Genomic DNA, 25,648 nt, shown 5'->3' on the forward strand with positions numbered 1-25,648 from the left:
CTTCAGTACCCATATTTACTTGGGAGCGAGATTACTGGCCTGATTGCTCTCTCCCCCTTTTGACTCTCCTTTTTCTCCACTAGATCGCCTCTATCTCCTCCCTCCCCCTTCTCTTCTCTACCCAACTATGTGAATCTCTTTGTGTCTTCTGGGCTGTGGAGAACACTTAGGGAACTGATTACTGGCTGGATCTGTCTCTCTCCTTTTGATTCCCCCTTTTACCCTCCTGGCCACCTGTCTCCTTCCTCCCTCTTCTCTTCTCTGTGTAACTCCATGAACATCTCTGAGGATCCAGACTGGCTAGCTTGTGCTCTCCCCTTGTGATAACCCCTCTTCTCCTCCTGGTCACCTCTATCTCCCTCCTCCCTCTTCTCTTCTTCATGTAACTCTGTGTACTTCTCCGGGTGTCCCATACTGGGGGAAACTTTTCATCATTAACCTGGATGTTTTATCATTGGTGCTGTATAGATGGAGAAGTCTGGATGCTACTGTAAAATAAGACTGAAAACCAGAGGCAGGAGGCTTAAGTCCAAATCCTGAGAACAACAGAGAACTCCTGACTCTAGGGAACATTAATCAATGAGCTCATCAAAAGCCTCCATACCTACACTGAAACCAAGCACCACCCAAGGGCCAACAAGTTCCAAAGCAAGACATACCACACAAATTCTCCAGCAACACAGGAACATAGCCCTGAGCTTCAATATACAGGCTGCCCAAAGTCACACCAAACCCACTGACATCTCAAAACTCACTTCTGGACACTTCATTGCATTCAAAAGAGAAGAAATCCAGCTCCACCAACCAGAACACTGACACAAGCTTCCCTAACCAGGAAACCTTACAGGCCACCCATCCAACCCCACCCACAGAAAGGAACTTCTAAATAAAGAGGAACCACAAACTGCCAGAATACAGAAAGGCCACCCCAAACACAGCAATATAAACAAGACAGAAAGGCAGAGACATACCCAGCAGGTAAAGGAACAGGATAAATGCCCACAAAACCAAACAAAAGAGGAAGAGATAGGGAATCTACCTGATAAAGAATTCAAAATAATGACAGTGAAAATGATCCAAAATATTGAAAGCAAAATGGAGTTACAGATAAACAGCCTGGAGACAAGGATCAGAAGATGCAAGAAATGTTTAACAAGGACCTGGAAGAAATAAAAAAGAGTCAATATATAATGAATAATGCAATAAATGAGATCAAAAACCCTCTGGAGGGAGCCAACAGTAGAATAACGGAGGCAGAAGATAGAATAAGTGAGGTAGAAGATAGAATGTTAGAAATAAGTGAAACAGAGAGGAAAAAAGAAAAAAGAATTAAAAGACATGAGGACAACCTCAGAGACTTCTGGGACAATGTTAAACGCCCCAATATTTGAATCATAGGAGTCCCAGACAAAGAAGACAAACAGAAAGACCATGAGAAAATACTTGAGGAGAGAATAGTTGAACACTTCCCTAAAATGGGGAAGGAAATAGACACCCAAGTCCAAGAAACCAAGAGAGTCCCAAACAGGATAAACCCAGGGCGAAACACACCAAGACACATATTAATCAAATTAACAAAGATCAAACACAAAGAACAGATATTAAAAGCAGCAAGGGAAAAACAACAATTAACACACAGGGGGATTCCCATAAGGATAACAGCTGATCTTTCAATAGAAACTCCTCAGGCCAGAAGGGAATGGCAAGACATACTTAAAGTGATGAGAAAAAAAATACAGCCCAGATTACTGTACCCAGCAAGGATCTCACTGAAATATGAAGGAAAAAACAAAAGCTTTAGAGACAAGCAGAGGCTGAGAGAATTCAGCACCACCAAACCAGCTCTCCAACAAATGCTAAAGGATCTTCTCTAGATAGGAAACACAGAAAGGTTCTATAAACTTGAACCCAAAACAACAAAGTAAATGGCAATGGGATCATACTTATCAATAATTACCTTAAATGTAAGTGGGTTGAATGCCCCAAACAAAATCAAAGACTACTGAATAGATACAAAAACAAGACCCCTATATATGTTGTCTATAAGAGACCCACCTTGAAACAAGTGACACTTACAGACTGAAAGTGAAGGGCTGGAAAAAGATATTCCATGCAAACAGAGACCAAAAGAAAGCAGGAGTAGCAATACTCATATCAGATAAAATAGACTTTAAAACAAAGGCTATGAGAAGAGACAAAGAAGTACACTACGTTGATCAAAGGATCATTCCAAGAAGAATATATAACAATCATAAATATATATGCACCCAACATAAGAACACCACAATATGTAAGACAAATGCTAACAAGTATGAAAGGGAAAAGTAACAGTAACACAATAATAGTGGGAGACTTTAATATCCCCACTCACACGTATGGATAGATCACTAGACAGAAAATTAACAAGGAGGCACAAACTTTAAATGATACAATAAACCAGTTAGACTTAACTGATATCTATAGAACATTTCACCCCCAAACAATGAATTTCACCTTTTTCTCAAGTGCACATGGAACCTTCTCCAGGATAGATTACGTCCTGGGCCATAAATATAGCCTTAGTAAATTAAAAAAAAAAAAAAAAAAAAACTGAAATCATTCCAAGCATCTTTTCTGATCACAATGCAGCAAGATTAGATATCAATAAGAGGAGAAAAACTATTAAAAGTTCCAATACATGTAGGCTGAACAACATGCTGTTGAATAACGAACAAATCACAGAAAAAATCAAAAAAGAAATCAAAATATGCATAGAAATGAATGAAAATGAAAACACAGCAACCCAAAACCTATGGGACACTGTGAAAGCAGGGCTAAGGGGAAGGTTCATACAATACAGGCTTACCTCAAGAAACAAGAAAAAAGTCAAATAAATAATCTAACTCTACACCTAAAACAACTAGAAAAGGAATAATGAAGAACCACAGGGTTAGTAGAAGGAAAGAAATCTTAAAAATTAGGGCAGAAATAAACGCAAAGGAAAGAAAAGAGACCATAGCAAAAATCAACAAAGCCAAAAGCTCGTTCTTTGAGAAGATAAATAAAATTGACAAACGGTTAGCCAGACTCATCAAGAAACAAAGGGAGAAGAATCAAATCAACAAAAGTAGAAATGAAAATGGAGAGATCCCAACAGACAACACAGAAATACAAAGGATCATAAGAGACTACTATCAGCAACTATATGCCAATAAAATGGACAACTTGGATGAAATGGACAAATTCTTAGAAAAGTACAACTTTCCAAAGCTGAACCAGGAAGAAATAGAAAATCTCAACAGATATATGACAAGCATGGAAATTGACACTGTAATCAGAAATCTTCCAGCAAACAAAAGCCCAGAACCAGATGGCTTCACAGCTGAATTCTACCAAAAATTTAGAGAAGAGCTAACACCTATCCTGCTCAAACTCTTCCAAAAAGTTGCAGAGGAAGGTAAACTTCCAAACTCATTCTATGAGGCCACCATCACCCTAACACCAAAACCAGACAAAGATGCCACAAAAAAAGAAAACGACAGGCTAATATCACTGATGAACATAGATGCAAAAATCCTTAACAAAATTCTAGCAAACAGAATACAACAACATATTAAAAAGATCATATATCTTGACCAAGTGGGCTTTATCCCAAGGATGCAAGCATTCTTCAATATCCACAAATCAATCAATGTAATACACACACATTAACAAATTGAAAGATAAAAACCATACGATTATCTCAATAGATGCAGAGAAAGCATTTGACAAAATTCAACATCCATTTATGATAAAAAAAAAAAAAAAAACCTTCCAAAAAGCAGGAATGGAAAGAACATACCTCAACATAATAAAAGCTATATATGACAGAGCCACAGCAAACAGTATCCTCAATGGTGAAAAATTGAAAGTATTTCCCCTAAGGTCAGGAAAAAGACAAGGGTGCCCACTTTCACCACTACTATTCAACATAGCTTTGGAAGTTTTGGCCACAGCAATCAGAGCAGAAAAAGAAATAAAAGAAATCCAGGTTGGAAAAGAAGAAGTAAAACTCTCACTGTTTGCAGATGACATGATCCTCTACATAGAAAACCCTAAAAACACCACCAGAAAATTACTAGACCTAATTAATGAATATAGTAAAGTTGCAGGATGTAAAATCAACACACAGAAATCCCTTGCATTCCTATACACTAACAATGAGAAAACAGAGAAATTAAGGAAACAATTCCATTCATCATTGCAACGAAAAGAATAAAATACTTAGGAATATATCTACCTAAAGAAACAGAAGACCTATATATAAAAAACTATAAATGCTGCTGAAAGAATCAAATAGATGGAGAAATACACAGTGTTCATTGATCAGAAGAATCAATATGGTGAAAATGAGTATAGTACCCAAGGCAATCTATAGATTCAAGGCAATCCCTATCAAGCTACCAACGGTACTTGTCATAGAACTAGAACAAATAATTTCACAATTTGTATGGAAATACGAAAAATCTCAAATAGCCAAAGCAATTTTGAGAAAGAAGAATGGAACTGGATGAATCAATCTGCCTGACTTCAGGCTCTACTACAAAGCTACAGTCATCAAGACAGTATGGTTCTGGCACCAAGACAGAAATATAGATCAATGGAACAAAATAGAAAGCCCAGAGATAAATCCACGCACCTATGGAGACCTTATCTTCGACAAAGGAGGGAAGAATACAATGGAGAAAAGACAATCTCTTTAACGAGTGGTGCTGGGGAAACTGGTCAACCACTTGTAAGAGAATGAAATTAGAACACTTTCTAACTCCATACACAAAAATAAACTCAAAATGGATTAAAGATCTAAATGTAAGACCAGAAACTATAAAAGTCCTAGAGGAGAACATAGGCAAAACACTCTCCGACATAAATCACAGCAGGATCCTCTATGACTCACCTCCAAGAGTACTGGAAATAAAGGCAAAAATAAACAAATGGGACATAATTAAACTTAAAAGCTTCTGCACAACAAAGGAAACTATAAGCAAGGTGAAAAAACAGCCTTTAGATTGGGAGAAAATAATAGCAAATGAAGCAACTGACAAAGAATTAATCTCAACTATATACAAGCAACTCCTGCAGCTCAATTCTAGAAAAATAAACGACCAAATCAAAAACATGGACCAAAGAACTAAACAGACATTTCTCCAAAGAAGACATACAGATGGCTAACAAACACATGAAAAGATGCTCAACATCACTCATTATCAGAGAAATGCAAATCAAAACCTCTATGAGGCACTATCTCTCGCCAGTTAGCATGGCTGCTATCCAAAAGTCTACAAGCAATAAATGCTGGAGAGGGTGTGCAGAAAAGGGAACCCTCTTACGCTGTTGGTGGGAAGGCAAACTAGTACAGCCACTATGGAGAACAGTGTGGAGATTCCTTAAAAAACTGGAAATAGAACTGCCATATGACCCAGCAATCCCACTCCTGGGCATACACACCAAGGAAACCAGAATTGAGAAAGACACATGCACCCCAATGTTCATTGCAGCACTGTTTATAATAGCCAGGACATGGAAGCAACCTAGATGTCCATCAGTAGATGAATTAAGAAAGCTGTGGTACATATACACAATGGAATATTTCTCAGCCATTAAAAAGAATAATTTTGAATCAGTTCTAATCAGGTGGATGAAACTGAAGCCTATTATACAGAGTGAAGTAAGCCAGGAAGAACAGCACCAGTAAGTATACTAATGCATATATATGGAATTTAGAAAGATGGTAACAATAACCCTATATGTGAGACAGCAAAAGAGACACAGATATATACAACAGTCTTTTGGACTCTGTGGGAGAGGGCGAGGGTGGGATGATTTGGGAGAATGGCATTGAAACATGTATATTATCACATGTGAAACGAATTGCCAGTCCAGGTTTGATGCATGAGACAGGGTGCTAGGGGCTGGTGCACTGGGATGACCCAGAGGGATGGGATGGGGAGGAAGGTGAGAGGGGGGGTTCAGGATGGGTAACACATGTACACCCGTGGTGGATTCACATCAATGTATGGCAAAACCACTACAATATTATAAGTAATTAGTCTCCAATTATTTTCTTTTATTGTTTATAAAGAAATACTTTTTTTTCATTTATTTTTATTAGTTGCAGGCTAATTACTTTACAATATTTTAGTGGGTTTTGCCATACATTGACATGAATCAGCCATGGATTTACGTGTGTTCCCCATCCTGATTCCCTCCTCCCACCTCCCTCCCCATCCCATCCCTCTGGGTCTTCCCAGTGCACCAGCCCTGAGCACTTGTCTTATGCATCCAACCTGGGCTGGCGATCTGTTTCACACTTGATAGTATATTTGTTTCAATGCTATTCTTTCAGAACATCCTACCCTTGCCTTCTTCCAGAGTCTCAAAGTCTGTTCTGTACATCTGTGTCTCTTTTTCTGTTTTGCATACAGATTTATTGTTACCATCTTTTTAAATTTCATATATATGCATTAGTATACTGTATTGGTCTTTATCTTTCTGGCTTATTTCACTCTGTATAATGGGCTCCAGTTTCATACATCTCATTAGAACTGATTCAAATGCATACTTTTTAATGTTAGCCTCCAATTAAAATAAGTAAATTTATATTTAGGAAAAAAAAACAAGCATCCAGCCCTCACGGACCACTTTGGTGTGAGTAGCTCTGAATGTCCCCCAAATTACTCAAGCATGAATTATTTCAGGGTTTATTCAAAGTGAAATTAACCTCCAGTCTTTTAACCTCTCATGTAGAAATGCTTCTACATGATTAAAACTATCCTTACATTTAGCCTTTGTCTAATACTTCTGGGAGAATCAAAATTTAATTGAGTTGTAAAAAAGAAATATAACACAGGTATTGATTCAATATGAAAAAGACCTTTTATCCTTCCAAAACAATTTCAAAAATCAAAGTGGCTTGAGGACAGTTTAGCATTTTGTAGAAACTGGTAACACTCTCAAACAATACTATTATATTTGCAAACTCCATTTTCTAAAACAGAAAGCCTCTTTTGCTACTCCCTCCCTCTCTTTTTTCCTTGTATTTATTTCTGCCCTGCCTCATCCTAAAAATCAGAGAATGCCAGTTGTCAACATAAGCACCTAGAACTGTAGCACTGATGTAGCAAAAATATCATAAATTATATGGCTATTGATTTTCTTCTCCTGGTGTCTTCATGGTCTACTCAATACCATTGCTTCTTCAAACTGCTAAAATACCATTCTCCTCCCAAAGAAAGCATTTAATGCCTTGTATTTCAGAACCCTGAGAAACCAAATTTGTCTATAATGGCAAAATCACACTCATCTCCATTTTTCTATTGTGTAAATAAAAATCTGTACACACCCTGATTTGAAACCTTGGGGACCCTAAGAAATATCACATTCGAAGTCAGTTGATTTAAAAAAAAAAAAAAAAGGACAATCATGAAATGCTTGCATGTTAAGTCCTTTAAGTCGCAGACTAGATGTCCCGATTCTAAGTTGAATTCAGGTATTCTTGACAACCTTGGTAACTGAGGTAGAAGTGTATTTTTCTATCTTCCCAATGAGAATTCATGATGGAAAACAGGATTCATGAGATCTAAAGAGAATGTACAATTCTAAGAAGTATGTTTCATGCTTTGAAGGGACCTCTGCAATGATCAGAAAGTTGGAGCCAATTTAGTATAAAAAATTAGAACTCTGTGACAGAGGTTGACTTTACACAGTTGAGCTAGCATCACTCTACCCAGTGTCCCTGACTCATAGCAATGCCATGGGAAACTGACTGGAAAATTGTGCAGCTGATTGAACGGACTCTGACACGGTATCTGGTCACTGTCTTCTACAGTCAAGGGATAACACTTTAGAATCTGGATCCAGGACTTAGTGATAGTCATCAATAATGTAGACATTGTCTTCTGCTTGGATAGGCTTCAGAGCTGCATTTTTCAAAGCTCCAATGTGAGAATCTTTCAATGGAATCACGCTGTAAAAGAATAACATGAGTAAGAGAAAAGAAGATCACTTCTTAAGTATGAGCAGCATATTTGTTTATGTTCATTCAAGCCTGGGTATGTGCATTTCTCAGAGCCCCATTCAAACATCCTATGAAATGAATAGAAGTTCCAAAATTGTGAATATGAAGTTGCAGGAAATTATTTTTTATAAGGAGGTAGAAAGTCACACCTTTTGGTTTCAAAAAACTCACACTGGTCTCTTTCAAGACACTCGTGCAATAGAACACAAAAATTTACAATCCAAGAAGACAAATATCACACATCAAATTGAAGTACTAAAACAGGATGCACAGTCTCAAAGATGGGCAGGAAATGGTTTGGCTGGTGTTTTTCTAGCTGAGGACTGTGACCCTTTAGCGAATGTTATTTAGTGGTATGTATCCTGTATTTAAGATAAATGTATATAAGTATACAAAATATCAGAGCATATCAGATGTAGTAAAATAGTATTGCTTCACCTAAGTGTGTTCTAGGTCAGAGTCAAAACTCACAGCCTGCCCTAACAGTCAAAATTAGAAAGCCATGGGTTAGGTGAGTTTTATAACATGAATGCTCACACATCAAGTGTACACAAAGGTCATTTGTGGAGTTTTGATATCAATGCTTTTATAGAAGTTGTCTGTAGTCACTATTTTTATTACTTAAGCTCTCCAGAAATGATACGAAATGCACTGAATCTTCACTCAGCTCTGATCTTTAAACAGATGAGTCATACATGTACGGAGAAAGGTTAGGTGTCAGCAGCTCAAAATGAGTCAAAATATATGAGCCCAAAAATAACATCATGAGGAAATACACCTTTTCGTTTTGGTTTTGTTTGCTTTCCTATATTATACAGCATCTTCTACAATAAATATTTTCTTTTCTGATTAGATGATTAAAAACTGAAACTTTAAAGAAGTAAACATTGAAAGAACAAAAATCAACTAAAAGTATGTTATCATTCATGCTTTTCTGTCTGTAGGGAGTACTTATTTTTTTTCCACTCTTGGAAGCTGACAGTCAAAAACTCCTAAAAGTCCGGTTTTGGACTCTAAGAGACCTGCTGTGTGATGTGACCTTGGATGTCACTTAACATCTCTAAAACTGTTTTTTAATTTGTAAACTGAGAGTAATACTACTGCCTGTGTCACAGGTTTATTACTGTGAAGGGCACGTCTGCAGTAATAAAATCCAGCGTTTATGGAACACTTGCAAAGCTGGAGTATATTCAAGGCATATTTTGTGTACTGCCTCATGTGATTAGGGCTTCCCTGGTGGCTCAGACAGTAAAGCGTTTGACTGCAATGCTGGAGACCTGGGTCCGATCCGTGGGTCAGGAAGATCCCCTAGAGAAGGAAATGGCAACCCACTCCAGTACTCTTGCCTGGAAAATCCCATGAACAGAGTAGCCTGGTAGGCTACAGTCCATGGGGTCGCAAAGTGTTGGACACGACTGAGCGACTGTACTTACTTACTTACTTACTTCATGTGATTAACTCAGATGTAGGAAAGATTGGGTACAAACATCCAAAAAAAGAGAATTAAGAATAATGGATGGCAGTTAAAGAGGGACAAATTTGAAATCAAAAAAGACTGCTTAAATCCCAAGCTGGACCAGATGAAGCAGTTTATTTTGTTGGAAGTAGGGAGTGGTTACCTACCTTTACAGATGTTTGGGAAAATGACTGCAGGGATGCTTACAAAGAAGATTTAATTTTTTATTGGTTGAAGCGGTAAATTTGCAAAAACTGTAAATTGAAATGCCTGTGAGGCCAGACAGGTAACGTAAATGAACAGAGCAGGCTGGGTATGGAATAATAGAGGATGGTGGGAACCGTGGGGAGCTGGAAGCATGTCCCTACCCCCTGCCTTTGCAGGTCTTCAGGCTGGAGGTGTCTTCCTCCAGATTTTTGCAGAGCTGCCTTTTGAAGCTCACTCACATAGCCTACTGCCCTGCTCCAGTATTCCCCATGGTATTTCTCTGGAAGTTCTATAAGGCCCTGCTTGTTCATTTATATGTTTTCTGTCTGTTCTGCTCATCTTTTTGGAATATACTAGAGATTCAATAGACATGCAATAAACAAAGCACTGAATGAAATCGAAAAACAATCTAAACAACCCATTCGAATGATTCCTGAAACAATATCTGCAATTTAGTTCTCATGCTCTAAGAGATAACATTTGAGGTGTTGTTTCTGTAGCAGTTATGACATAATTCCAGGGAAATATAGAGATGCTTGGAGAAGGAAATGGCAAACCACTCTAGTATTCTTGCATGGAGAATCCCAGGGAGGGAGGAGCCTGGTGGGCTGCCTTCTATGGGTTCCCACAGAATCAGACACAACTGAAGCGACTTAGCAGCAGCAGCAGCATAGAGATGCTAAAATCATCTCTGGAAGGTTGAACAGCAATGGAGGTGCTCTATATACTAGATTTTTCAGGATCCAGAGTATAAAATGGAGAACTCGGAAGGAAAAGAGGAGAGGGACAGAGAAGTTTCCCTTATGTTTACTAGAGTAAGAACATCAAAAGGCATTACTAACACAAACCATTTCAAACTTACCGTAGTAGCTCCACCTTGCTACCCAGGCAAAAATATCCTAAATTGAAGGGAAAATGAAGAGAAAAATTAAACATGCAAGCCAAAGAGGTCATGAGATTTTTCTTCCAAACCAGTATATTATTGTGGTTTTTACTTTAATATAAGCAAAACCAGTACAGCTCTTAGAGTCTAAAAAAAATTAATGTAGAAGAAAGAATATTTTTAAAAAGGAGAAAAAAATCAATCTGGACCCTAACCTAATCCAGCTAATTTGTCTTGAATCTCCAGAAGCCAAGTAAGCCCCTTGGTATAAAGTATCTTGTGATTCGTAGGTTTAGTGTATTGACCTACATGCCCTAGCTTACATTATGCCATTATATTTCACTGAAAAAAACCCTGAATATTGCACTTTTCCCATAGAAGATGGGTTTACACACTCATACACACACAAATGTTGGAAGGAAACCAGGAGGTGTTGGATGACTGTCATCTGAAACCCTTTGTACTTCTTCTAGCTCCAAAATCATATACCTTCCTAATGTCTTTTGTGCTTCTTCTATTAAGTGGATGTTATAAAACCATCAACAGCTTTACCTCCAATAGGGATAAAAATTTGTTATTGAGGGAATGGGAAAAGAACAAAATGGGAGGGAACAAATCTTGTATATTACACTGGCTTTTGACTTCCAAAATCAGCTTTACACAACCAGTGCTTATTTCTCCATATTTAATTTCTCCTATGAATAATTTAAATATCATGTTTATGGAACAATCAATTTAAGATAAATAAAAAATAAGGAAAGAACAAGGTAAGAACCAAGGAAGTTACATGACACTGATATCACATGGAATGTACAGCTACATGCATTTGGCTCAAGAATACTCCTGTGGGCTCAAGAATATTCCTGAATATTTCAGTCCTGAGGTGACTTACTTCTCCTAATCCAGAAAACCACAAACATGAGCAACAATGCCAAAACAGTAACAGAGATTCCAATGTAGACTCCCTTGTTGGTGCTCATCCATGTTCCTTGTGCCAGCGCCGCAGGCTACAGAAACATCAACAGATCAAACACAAAACAGAAAAATAAAACCATCTTGTTAGAGTTATAGACAGACAACATCTCAGAAAATAATATACCCAGACACATTATTGTTTATTGGCCCCTGGCTAGTTCTGCATCATGAGGGATGAGACCAAATGATGTAAAGTTATAGCCTTATGATGAAATTCTAAGACAACGCAAAATTCAAACTGTATTTGGGGGTGGTGGAAATGTTTACATCTTATTAGCGGTGGTATTTAGAGAAGGGTACAGATTTGTTAAACTCAAACTGTATTCTTCAAATGAGTATGCTTTATTATTATAATTTATATATATTGTAAAAATAATAAGCTCCTTTCATAAATAATCCTCTTATGATGCTAATAAAAAACAATTTTGGTCCCTATATAAGTTGCCATGGTGGTGTTATTTGTATGTGTTCAGTTCCTAAAACTGGCCATTAATTAAAACACTTTTTTGAACTAGAATTCAAGATTCTATGCCTTTGTAAATGGGCATGAAAGGCTGCTCAGATTCATGGCTCTGCTTAACAATTAAAATGCTGTGCAACTGGGAAAAAAATTCCTAGTGTGAGGGATCATCACGTCCTAGAGTAAACACAAAACTTACCAGGCCATCATGCTTGCCTCCTTTACATAGCTTAATTCTAATTCTAAAGATGTCCCACCAGGTAGGTATTTTAACAGAAAGGAAGTGGAAAATCAGAGAAAAAGATTAAGTCTCAAGTCTCCTCCTGCATAAGAGTTTAATCTCTGGAGTCAGAATCCCAGATTAACTTTTATTTAGTTGCTCTGTGACCCTAGCAAGTTATTTAGCCTCTCCAAACCTCTTTTTCTGTCAAATGCAGATTAAATAGGATTCTTGGGAAACGTACTTCAGGTACGTCCTGATAAACACTATGAGGAATACAGAGGAGGGTGGGCTAGCCTCTGAGCTGTCCTTGCCTAAACAGAAAACAGTCAGTGCCTTGGGAGGGAAAAGCTGTGTTACCACCTTACTTGTGGCAGGTAAAGCAGTTAGAAAGAACACAGGGTTACAGGAAGCAGTCTTTGCTTGCTTTTTAAAAAATATTATGTTACTTAAAAACTGGAAGTTCATTTCAGAGTGTGTACCTCAGGATAAAGAAAGGAAAACAAAAATCAACCATAATTTCAACATCCAGAAATAGTTACTATTACCATTTTTCATTACATACACTTCTAGAATATTATCTTTCTAGTACTTTCCCTAACAGACACAGTTACCCTATCCAATGTATACTACACTATATACATCATTTTATTTTGTGTCTATAAACTATATAATACATTGATATAATTTTTTTTTTCAGTTTTGTCAATGCTACATGGCATATGGGATCTTAGTTCCCTGATCAACCATTAAACCTGAACTTACTTCATTGGAGGCATGGAGTCTTAATCATTGGACTGTCAGGGAAGTTCCAATGCTATTTGAAAACTTAGTTTTTTCATTTAACAATTGACACTGTCTTCTCATGGCAGTAAGTACACTGCAGTGACAACATTGCTAATGGCAATAAATGGGCATGCTTAATTGATAAGTAATTATTCTCCTATTATGGAATATTTAGGTTGTTTATCATACTTTCATGATTATAAACAGCAGCAATATATATCTTGTTTATACATCTTTATGTATATGTTCATTCTCTCCTTAAGATGCAGCTCAAGAAGTTGACCTACTGGATGGAAATATATGCTGCTTGGTTTCAAGAAACCTGGGAGACACCTTGATATCTTCACAGTCAAGACAGAAAGACCATGATTGGGCTACCACCTATTGTGAACTTGCTTCTATATTGCTTATATTATATAGAAGAGATTAACTGCTACTAAATATACCTGTCCTGCAGATAACTGAGGTCAAAAACAATCTTATCATTCAGAGTGTTTGTTTCTTTTTTTTAAACTAGGATAAGTCTGACTGACATGACATTTACATGGTGGCAGTTTGCTATTTAACAAGCACAAACAAATTCAGCCCATATCCATCAGATCAATCAGTACCCATATCATCAGAGTGATTAATCTTTCATATCATTCTTATGTTGTAGTGTTCTCTTTGTCACTAAGTTATGCAATATAAGGCCATTTGATGTCACATTAACCCCACTTTGCTTGAACTTGAATTTCTCTTACAATGTCCACGCTGCAACTTCTCACCACTTGCAATCAAGATTACTCTCATACCTGAATCTATTCATGTTTTTTGCTTCTAAGAGTTATTTGCACAAAGTGAAAGGAAAGTTGTTTCACCCAAGGGACCCAAAAGTAAAAATCTCACTGATAAATTCCTCTAACTTACACACAAAGATGAGGCTTTGATGAACATCATGAGACTGTAGTCCCTTGGATTTTTCCCAAGCTAACTGTGGGAAAAGTGTAAGAACAAATTACAGAATTACAAAGTTGCTGAAGACCTTAGGACCTTAATATGTCATTATATGGGGAGGATATATATAGAAAGACCGAAGAGTGGCCTCAAATTTTCTCTATAGGAGGAAAATTGGATTGGAAAAGGATATTAGGGGGCCTATGATTAAGGAATCGCACTTTCATTGACATAATATTTTTGGTGGGGATGGCCCCAATTCCACTACATCAATTCAAAGCATGTTATTTCTCTAACAATGATCTAAGTCTTTTTTGGTATGTAATGTTAATTCACTATGCCTGAAATAATTCACACTTTTTTTCTTATTTTCTGGTCAGCAGAAATTCTGTACTGGGTGTATATGTGTGCCTAGAGTAAAATATCACTTTTCAGGTATTTCTAACAAAGTAGTGCATCTATATAAACTTTATAATTAATTAAAGTATCCCTATTTAAGAGTCAGATTCTTTTCTTCCTTTATTTTCTAAATTAGAAAGAATCATCTGTGGACTAGTCTGACACTAGAAATCTCTAAATGTAACTTGATTCCAGAAGAGACATATAAGTGAATCAGGCTAATAAAATAGGAAGGAATATACTTACAGGTTGATTGTTATGCCAGTGGGGATCTGGAGACTGTGTCACAGTGCCATTTCCATCTGTTCAACAAGAAAGAAAATTAATAAGAATTACAAAAAGATATTGAACTTTCCTGCAAACACCAATTCACACTGCCTTCTGGTAATGAAGGGAAAGTTGAATAATCATATGGCGTAATGCTGTAGACATCCCAAGAGTAATACCAAGTTACTAACATTTATTAATTTAAGTAGTAAGGTTTCGCTTCTTAACCATTTTGTCATGGACCCTTTGAAAATGAACCTTTTTTGTTTCTCCCTATGGAAAAAAAAAAATGCATGCTCACTACTGACAATTTTAGACAAGTCAGAGTGACCCATTCTCAGAACTAGGTTAAAAATTACCAATTACAGATAAATAATCAATACTTTCATGGCAGCTCAGAAACTTCCAATGAGTGCTCAGAGGTCATTACACATCCAAAGAGCAGAACCACTCTGTTCAAAATGAATATTACATTGGTTTTACATTCAAAATGTGAGTGAAATGCACTAAGATACCTCAAATAGGTGGCATCCAACTCCTACATTATATGCCTGTGTGCCCAGACACTGATCCAAATCTGCTTTAGAAAATATGTTACATCACTCTCAAGGCCACGATACTTTATACTACCTAAAATCCCAATATAAAAGGATATTATGCCTTAAAGTTTTGAATGTCCAAATTTTAATAGTGTTTTGAAATATCTCTTTTGTCACACAGAACATATACTGTTGGCCCTTCTAAGCAACTATAGGTCTAATACAGAATTCTCTCTTTACTGAGTATCGATTATATACAAGCACTTTACATCCTTATACCAATTTTCTTAATCTGAAATTTTAGATGAGATGCTTAAATGGTTGAAGTATCCAATTCTACTAAAGGACAAGAGCCTCAGATCATAACCACTGCACACACTATGTTCCTATTCAATAAAAATACTGCAGGTTTCAGAGATTCCCATACTACTGACAGACCTATAAAATCATCATTTTCTAATGGTAGTGAAAATGAACTAACCATATCCCCCTAAATTTTCACACTTTACATTACTGTATCTACAGTTTAAACATTCTGACATTACTTCTTCAAGAGACAAAGACAGTACCTAGTCTAGTCTGTGGGTATGATTTATGTTATAACCTTAAATCCTTAAGCTATAGAATGAATGATGTTGTAAAAAAAAATAGCAAGGACTTGAGTCAGATGAAACTTGACTTCAGTGTTGACATGTCACTTACCAATGTGACCTTGATCAATGTCCTTTACATACACATTATATAAATATGCATGTAAATGTATGTATTTATATTTCGAGCTGGGGTAACCTTGAACTACAAGCTGTTGATAGCACCCATCTCATAACGTTGTCACAGTAGATGATGTATGTAGGGTTCTTAACATCATATTACACAAATATCAGGTATCACAATTATGTTGCTATATAACATTAGGAGCAATGGGGAGGCACCCCCATTGCATGGAGCACCATGCAATGGATTTTCCAAATATCATGTCCTTCATTCCTTATAAACATGGAGTGAGGAATGAAACCACTTGCCCATGGGCGAACAGCTAGAAACTGCCATGGGCGGGCAGTTGAATTGGAAGCTGTTTGTCTCCAAAGTAGAGCTAAATGTCCTCCTCAGTCTGGCAATGGCAAGAAATAAACCTTCCCTGAAAGAATTAAAAGAGATAATAGATAAAAATTTGCTGGCACATGCATCTGAAAAGGTAGGTGCAGGCCTTATGAAACCAAAATTTCTTCTAGACTAACATTCTTTGTTTTGTGAGCCTTTAACACACTGAAGTGTGACTCGGGCACTGTGAGGACTTGGCTGAAGGGCCTCAAAGATGCTGCCAAGACAGTAGCAGTCACAGAAGTCATGGGGACACAGCTGCTCCAATGTCTGTTCCATGCTGGCAAGTCTACCTTGACCAGGTTTTAGTGACATATTTTAGAGAACAATTTCCCATTTCCTACTTTGTTCTTCCTCTTAGCCTAAAAGTGTGGGGTACAGTTGCTCCAACTGCTCTTACATGTATTTTTATCTGCTTTCTCTTTGTTTTTGTGCCCAGAAACAGTTCACATCAAGGATTCCACTTTCAAAACCAAATGGCACTATTAGCTAATTCCAATTAAACTGGTCCTTCTCTGAGTCCCGCTGCATGTCCATTTTCAGTTAAGAGCTTCCTTGACTGATTGGCAAAGTAGGCCACCCTGAGTGTCTGCTACAGATTAGCAACTCCTGAGCATGATGAATCATATGCACAAGTCTTACAAAGCCTGACCTTGTTTGGATGCTTTACAGGCACATGGACAAACAAGCCAGTTCTGCATTACAAAGGGGTTCACATGTGGTGCTCTCCAAATTTACCACCATGGGTAACAGAGTTAGCTGGGAAAGATGACAATTCAATATCATCTTTCTCCATTATAGGAAAAACAGACTAATCTTACATCTCAAAAGAATATGGACTTTCCAAAACAAGGGAGAACTGGGAGACTTTTGGAGTAGAATAGCACAATCCTAATGGGACATGCCTCTTTGGTTCTGGTGTCCATGTCCTCAACCCAACTCAAAGTGTCCATGTGAAATGAAAGCTCGACACAGCAGCAGGGGAGCCTCCTGGTTCCATGTAGTTTCTGGGGCTTAGAGGAAGCATAAACAGGTGACCAGTTTGGTCTGGACCAGTTTGGATTTAATTGTTTTAAGGCTCTGTCCAGGGAAGTACACCTACGAATAAGTTTAAAGACAAGGCTGATTCATTTTATTTAGAAAAATGTGGATATGCATGTGGATGGTCCCAAATCATACAAGCTGCCTATGTCACTCAAATGTACATATTTCCGGACATTCTAAGTAACAGTCATAATGGCCACACTATCACTTACCTTGTAACTGTGTCCCAAGATCTTTATCTCAAATAATGCTTGGAAGAATAAGTAATATTTCACCCATTTTCCAAAGGATAAAAACAGATTCAAAGAGGGTAATAAGACATTTGTTCAAGTTGCATAGCTGAGTGGAATAGCCATTGTTGGCATTCAAGTCACGCTTCTCTTATTTTAGAATATGTGCTCTTAACAATGTGCTAATATTTATCAAAATTTGAAAGCTCCCAGGTGTTCAAGAAAGAAACTGAAGTTACCTGTTGAACAAGAGTGCCATGGTGAGCTGGTTATGTTTGTTTCATACACGGTAGTAGGCTGGGTTTCTGCTGTCTGAGTTGGAGAAGATAAAGAAGCTACAGGAATGACAAGAACAGAAAAATAGTGTTCAATTGGTGGAGGAAAATTTATACCCCCAGCAGAAAAACAAACAAAACTAAATCAGAAATTACCCTTGACTCTTTCTTAGAAATATATTAATAGATGCCCTTGACGTATTATCCTGCTATGTAGGCATTTCATTATCATGAATAAATCTGATCTAGATAATGATCTGAGAGTTTAACAACAGAATTAATTATTTCACTTTTTATATTTCTTTTGTTGTTCAGTTGCTAAGTCGTGTCTGACTCTTTGCAACCCCATGACTGCAGCATGCCATGCTTCCCTGTCCTTCTCTGTCTCCTGGAGTTTGCTCAAACTCATGTCCATTGAGTCAGTGATACTGTCTAACCATTTCATTTTCTGCCACCCTCTTCTCCTTTTGCCTTCAGTCTTTCCTAGCATCAGGGTCTTTTCCAGTGAGTCAGCTGTTCGCATAAGGTGGCCAAAGTATTGGAGCTTCAGCTTTAGCATCAGTCCTGGGGTTATCATAAGAATTAACGAGCCTAATACTCATAAAGCAGTTAGCATGTTTCCTGACATTGGAAACAGAGTAAGCATTAACTTCACTGAAATCTTATCCTCAAGTGTTGGGTTAGGCTTCAAAACGGATTAAATGGTCTCTATTCAGAACTCCTTATAAGACAGAATCTCATTCCCTTGGCCCTGTTCTGGCACCCTTATTTTTTCCTCATAATTCTATGTTAAGCTGGGCTGAATGCACCATCCTTTGTATATGTTCATGACCAGAGGTCTGGCTTTTTTAAATTTTTGCTATTAATGATTCCTTTGAGAATCTAATAAAACCCACAGATCCCTCTCACTCTGAAGATGCTTAAAGATACAAAAGATGAATATAAGAGGGTACAAGTGGTTCACAGATTCTGTGAAGCCAGGTTTGGAAACCTGTTAAGAATTCCTACCCTAGATTGTACATCTCCCTTAACATAGTGCCCTGGATGTAGTATATCCTCTCCTTTAAAAACTCTTGCACTTAGAAGTATTTTGCTTACCTGGCTGGAGGTCCCTTGTGGGTGCTGGCACTGGAGGAGAAGTAGAGGACCTCGCTGTCACTGGAGCAGTGGTGACCGTCAGGTTTGGAGTGGTGGTGCTGATTGTTGATGGCATAGCAATGGTGGTGGTTGTTGGAGCAGTGGTGACCACTGTGGTTGGAGTAGTGGTGGTGCTGGTTGTTGAAGTTGTGGCGGTTGTTGTTTTGGGGGTAGTAGTGGTGGTTGTTGGAATAGTGGTAGTCATTCTTGGAGTAGTAGTAATGGTTGTCTTTCTTGTAGTGGTGGTTGTTCTTGGAGAAGTGGTGGAGGTGGTGGTGGTTGTTGGAGTCCTGGTGGTTGTTTTTGGGGTAGTAGTGGTGGTTTTTTGAATAGTGGTCGTCGTTCTTGGAGAAGTAGTAATGGTTGTCTTTCTTGTAGTGGTGGTTGTTCTTGGAGTAGTGGTGGTAGTGGTAGTGGTTCTTGGAGTAGTGGTGGTGGTGGTAGTGGTTCTTGGAGTAGTGGTGGTGGTCGTTGTTGTAGGTGGAGCTAGAAATCAACATGCATTCAGGGATTCATCAAGCAGCAAGAAACAAGAGACTCGTGCTGGGCCTGTGCACCAACACAACCAAGGAGGCTGTCCCCAGGCAGAACTCTGCACTTATCTCCCATGAACTCCAAGTTCTAGTCATTGGTCAACTAGAACCTGTGACTGAGGAGGGAGTGAAGACATGGTCACAACAAGGCAACAGCTGCATTTAAAGGATGATATTTCGGGAGGTGTTGAAATAAAAAAATGACACATGGGATTTGTGTTGAAGCACTTCGTAAATACTAGTCATACATATCAGATTTACATATCTTCATAAACATCTGTGAGGAAAGGAAAAGTGTCTAGAGCCTGAAGCTGTCTTTGTCCTCTCAGCAGTACATGACTGGAACACAAATAATAGTTCCCAAGAACCAGAATATTGACCAAATAAATAGCATTCACTTCTGTCAGTTCTAAGGGTACCCTCCCAACATATCTGCATCCTAAATGTGGATTAATTCACATCATTAACGTACAATGGATAACACAGATGCCATATGCCACCTGGGAAGCCCTGAAAAGAGTCATAGATAGTATATACATGAATGGTTGGGGCTGTGTTCTAATAAACCTTTATTATTTAAAAAGAAAAAACTGTTGGTGACCTTATTTTATAATCTCATCTGGCCCTAAGGCTAATGTTTGCTGACCTGGGTCTAATAGTGTAGTTAAAGATTTTGAAGAACAGTGCAGTCTCCATCCCCTCCCTTCAGTTTGAAATGAAACCTAAAAAAAAAAAAAAAAAAGAGGAAGCAAGAAAAAAATCTGATCAAAGGAGTATAACAAGGAGGAAATTGAATCAGCTTATTTCACTAATGTTCCTTGCTCAGGAGTAAATATTTCCTAAGGAAGAAGCTAGGAAACTAAGGCTAGGAAAAGCTGCTGTGGAAGAGACCTAGGAGAGGTCTGTGCGCATTCTGTGAAAAGAGCAAGAAAACTTAAGTAAAGTATTGGGTTGGAGGCAGAGAGTCACTTTGGCTCAGTTATGAACCTGTTTCCCACTGGACAGAACAGTGACTTTGCAAATATTCATCTGTTAAAGAATTTATAAGCACTATAAATGTCCCCTATTAATTTCTTTCTCTATCACTTAAAAAAAAAGTATTCCTCCAGACCAATAATATAATTTCACAACTCCAAACATAATCTCTTCTCCACACACAGCCTCCTGCCACATGTGTATAGCACCAGCATCTTTCAGCTTTCTTAAATTGCCTCCAAGGTGTTTCCCCAGAGTCAGCTATTTTCTGCATCAGAATTGACCTTCTTTTACTTGCCTTCATCAAATAACCTAAGTGTCCTTGATGAAGTTAGGAAAAATTATGAAACTGAAATATCAAGTTCATTTAAATTAAAAAAGAGACCTAGCTTATACAGGCTCTGAGTATTGGGTTCCGTTTTCATTAGAAACTTTAGTAGGAGAATACTTACTATGAAAGAGCACCAGAAACCAGGAAATCCTTTAGAACCTGCTCCTTTCACCAAGTGGTAAGAAAAACTAAAAGTCTACATCAACATAGAAAAACATAAATTTCCCAGACTTTTGGATTTCACAAAATTCTTAAAAGTCAAAATTGAACAGTTATTGAGTGAAAGTGTTTTCATATAGCATAGGGCGATTTTAATTTTTATACGAGGAATTTAGTGATATGATGTGAGTGAAAGTGAGTCACACAGTTGGGTGCAACTCTTTGTGACTCCATGGACTATACAGTTCATGGGATTCTCCAGGCCATAATACTGCAGTGGGTAGCCATTCCCTTCTCTAGCAGATCTTCCCAACTCAGGGATCGAAGCCAGGTCTCCCACTTTGCAGGCTGATTCTGAACCAGCTTAGCCATGATATGGTGTGAATTCTGCTTCAAAAAATCCAAGGGCAGAGGAAGGGGATGAAACTATACAGGCTCTTTCAATGTATATGCCACAAAATCGCATTGACAATTGTCAAAACCAAATGATACATCTATTTGACAGGACCTTATATTACCTGTTTTGTATGTGTGAAACTCTCTCTAAGTCTTAAACTCTTAACAAAGAACATTTGAAAATTCTCTGAAGAAATGACCTCAGAGAAAAGGTCAGATTTTCAAGAAGAAGAAATTCAGCTCCATAAAAATACTCACTATATCTCAGTGTGGAACAGTGAATGCTTTGTCATGAACCAACTACTATTCCTGAAGCACTGCTTCAAGAACAGTTTGCTGACTGGGAAGATCCTCTAGCCATTGGTCTTGAATCAAGGTTACTCTTAACACTTCACTCTATACAAATACAAGATAGTCTTAACACTTCACTCTACACAAATACAAGATATTCAGTTGAAGTGTTATTAGAAAACAACATCATAGGGAACTTTTCTTTCCCTACTAAAGGGAAAGAAAGTTAATATCAGACAGAAAACTCTTATCTCTGGGAACCCACAGGAAGTGATCAAAGAAGTAGGAAGATAAGCTCACCTGGATTTACCCTCAACTCTAGGGTGGTTTTTATGTCATTGAACCACCCTCTCACCTCAATTCGGCAACAATACAAGCCACTGTCAGACAGGGCAGCATTGTTTATGGTCAAAGACACATCTCTTCCACCAATATGTCCATTTAGCTGGTAACGTCCATCCCTCCGATAGGTGACTCTGTAGCCATCAGTCCAGATGATGTTAGTTCCGCAATTAAGCCAAGGACATGCCCCTCGGCCCCAGCACATGCTTGTGACTTCACCATTATAGTAGCAGGGTAGAGTGACAGACTGACCCGCCACTCTAGTCACTCGGTGGTAAGAGGTTACACCATCTGTAAATAAAGAGACACCAGAGCATGCATCTCAAAATTTTAACTTTAATTTTATTTTCATTTTGTTCTTCATATAGCTTATGTGGTTTGAAATTATCTAACCATATTTTGAGTTTTTGAATTTAACATATGCATTTTTCTTATAAACATATTCTTTAGCAGTGTTATTATTAACCAAGTATATTTGAGGATGAAACGTCATATAAACATTTTTCTGTACTCAGGATTACTTCCTAATAGGACAGATTTATGAGAGAAAGTATCAGGATTTTAAAGGGCAGAAATATGTTCAGTCTTCTGGTGAATATGATTCCAATTCCTCTCCAAAAGGTGTGAAACAAACAACACTCCAGTAATGCATCAGTGTGTGTGCATTTCATCCTGTGTTTGACAGGTATCTGCTTACTAAATGTTAATACATACAGGTGGCTTTTCCTCTCCCCTAGATTCAATCACAGTCTCAGTTGAAATCTGATTTTAAAAATGTATTGCATCTAAAATTTTGATTTTCAATTTTATTGCGATTTTTTAAATGGATATGTAAAAAATTTCACCTCACAAATCTTTTCTAAGTTAAAGAAAAAACAGCTAATATTCTACTTATAGCATCATTGGCTAGAAGGCAGAAGCCGAGTAAATTCTTTAGAAATCAGTTTTTAGAAAAAACGGTTTATAATACTCTCAGAAGGAACGGAGGCTTATGATGGGCTTTTGTTTTGTTTTGTTTAGCTGCTAATTTGTATTGGACTCTTTGCAACCCCATGGGCTGTAGCCCGCCAGCCTGCTTTGTTCCTGGAATTTCCCAGGCAAGAATATTGGAGTGGGATGCCATTTCCTTCTCCAGGGGATCTTCCCGACTCTGGGATCAAGCCCATGTCTCCTGCATTGGCAGGTGGATTCTTTACCACTGAGCCACCTGGGAAGCCCAGCCTGGGATTTAGGATGATTAAAAAACATTCAGGCAGGGATCCCTTCTTGTGAGTTGATGACTGTCCTGCAATGGAGCACTGTCCAGTTAGCCAGGGGAAATCAAACAATTGGACAATATTCAATCAAACAGTAAACTTTACTTCTTAAACACAAACAGGCAGGAAAACTCTCTCCTGCAGTAGAGGTTTAAAAAACCATATTGCCAAATGAAGTCTGAGTGGTCCTTAAAAGAAATCTGAGATTCAACAACCAGTCATAGTTAGAACTGGGCTGTAAGTCTGGGAAATGCTCTGGGTATAAGTCCACTTTTTATTACCAGAATTCTGATTATGTTTAATTTTGCTTAATACCATTTTTGAATTATAAAGGTAATTTATATGCTGATTATAGAAAGTTGTTACAGAATATAATTTTGAAATGAACTTTTCATCATATTCCTACCTCTAGAGATTTTTTTAATGATTATGTCTATTCCTAAAAATTTCCCCTATCTCCCAGAATGTTAGGATATGAGATAAATAATTGTGTTTATTAAAAATTAATTTTTTTGTTTATTGATTAAAAAACAAAATTTTGGCCACATGGCACTACATGTGGGATCTTTATTCCCCCACCAGGGATAGAACTTGTGCTTCCTGCATTGGAAACACACAGTTTTACCACTGGAAATCCAGGGAAGTTCAAATATTTCTTTTTTTAAAGAAACAGTTACACATGGTTAAAAAAATCAAAAAGTACAAAATGGTGCAATAAAAGACTCATCTCCTTCCCACCCATCCCCATTTCTTCTTCCTACCCTCGTCCAGAGTTACGCTTTCTTAAATATACTTGAGTAGTTCGTGCATACACAACCATCTACCTACTCTTTTTTTTAATTTAAACACAAATGGCAACATAAGCTGTATTGTACTGCAGCATGCCTTATTCACATACTCATAGATTATTAAATTCTTAGTATTTAGCAATTTCTTTGGCTTAAGTTTTCAGCTTGGTTCTTTGCTCACTAGTGGATCCCATTACCTCTGACAAAGCCCTAGGTGTTAACATCTACCTTCCTCCACCACACCCACACACCCCCTACACCACCCCCTACATCCTTCGGGTTTCAGAGCACAATCCACTCATTCACTTACCTGGCAGAAGTAGGAGGCCCAGGATGGCTACCCAAGGATGCATGATGCTATTTACCTGAAGGAAAGAGAAAGCAGACTGCTTGGTGTGGCCCTCAATCAGATGGGATCAGAACAAGTCTTAATTCTCAGATAGCAGCTTCTCCTTTCACCCTTACAGGGTGAATCCCATAAGCCTGCCTGCTGAAAGCAAGACCACACTTGCAAATGCTTCCGCTCTCTGTCTGCTCCAGGTGGCTGAGAGCTCTGCCCCTTCCAACAGACAGGCACAGCTGTCCTCTGGAACATCCCTACTTACACAGCTCCTCTCCTGCACTCAGAGCCCACGCTGACTCTAGGTGCTGACAGAGGAGACAAGGGAGCAAACACAAAGGAAAGGAGAGGAAGGCTCAGCGGGGACACCAGAGCAAAGCCCAGACTTCCCATGGCAAAGCTACACTTATCCTTAGCCTTGAAGATGAGTCACCTGGCTTTCTGGCGAGAGGAGGGTACTTCTTCCTTTGTGGTCACAACGGCTAGTCCCCAGCCTTAGTCAAATGATCAAATGTACATGGAGCTAAGAACTCAAGAGTTGTGAGATTCACTTATGGCTCAGGAGACTGCCTCTCAGATAGCTCTGAGGAGCCACGCCCAAGAGGGTGGAGAGATAAACTTATATGTGATTGTGGAGGAGAACAACCAAACATCTCAGTAGAAGGTTGCCATTAGGTACAAGAAACAAATACCTCAATTAATGCCTTTAGCATTTTTCTAAGTACAGGAAGATGAAACTTGGATTCATAAAAGTTTCTCCTGCAAACATCTAACTATCTGAAGGCTTGTTTTACCAGTTTTCCCAGAGCACAGAGGACTTCTTTTTGGATCACTGCACTGAATTCCTTCTAGGGTATATGGAGTATCAGTGACTACAGGGGCTAGTGACTTAATTCTTACAGAACCAGATGGCTAGGGACACTCCTTAGCTGCCAGTGCCCCCTCATGGTCATAAATTCAACCATGACTTAGGAGGCAGTTCATGGCCACTCTATCCCATAGTGCAGAGAATACCTTTTCCCAGTCAGGCCAGTATTCTGATGATCTTCAGTGTGGTATTACTGGACTAGGCACTGCTAAGAGTAGACAAAAGACTTTGGACCACATGTCTTTCAAATCTGTTTCGGTCCAAGCAGAATCCCCTGTGTTGCTTCTTCTCATATGTAGGGCTACACTATTACAATCTTGAGTTCATAAATAAATATACACATGTATAGCTCTTAAATAAATATATATATGCAAGTTGCCTAGTCATCATTTTTATCAGAGACTTAGTCACACATTTAG

The 25,648-nt window shown here is 38.1% G+C and overlaps 1 protein-coding gene across 1 annotated transcript; it reads right to left on the reverse strand.

The window, feature by feature from the left end:
* Positions 1–6,936: 6,936 nt before the first annotated feature.
* LOC133062605 (hepatitis A virus cellular receptor 1-like) lies at positions 6,937–24,728 on the reverse strand. Its single transcript, XM_061151826.1, has 9 exons — positions 24,627–24,728; positions 24,332–24,386; positions 21,936–22,268; positions 18,912–19,436; positions 17,778–17,873; positions 14,604–14,659; positions 11,474–11,588; positions 10,561–10,597; positions 6,937–7,984 (listed from the first exon to the last, which is right to left on the reverse strand). Exons 2-9 carry the CDS (start codon positions 24,372–24,374, stop codon positions 7,882–7,884), a joined length of 1,308 nt encoding a protein of 435 aa, XP_061007809.1. The 5' UTR covers positions 24,375–24,386; positions 24,627–24,728; the 3' UTR covers positions 6,937–7,881.
* Between the last annotated feature and the right edge of the window lie 920 nt (positions 24,729–25,648).

The sequence above is a fragment of the Dama dama genome, chromosome 9, assembly GCF_033118175.1.
Source record: "Dama dama isolate Ldn47 chromosome 9, ASM3311817v1, whole genome shotgun sequence".
NCBI classification, from domain to species: Eukaryota; Metazoa; Chordata; class Mammalia; order Artiodactyla; family Cervidae; genus Dama; species Dama dama.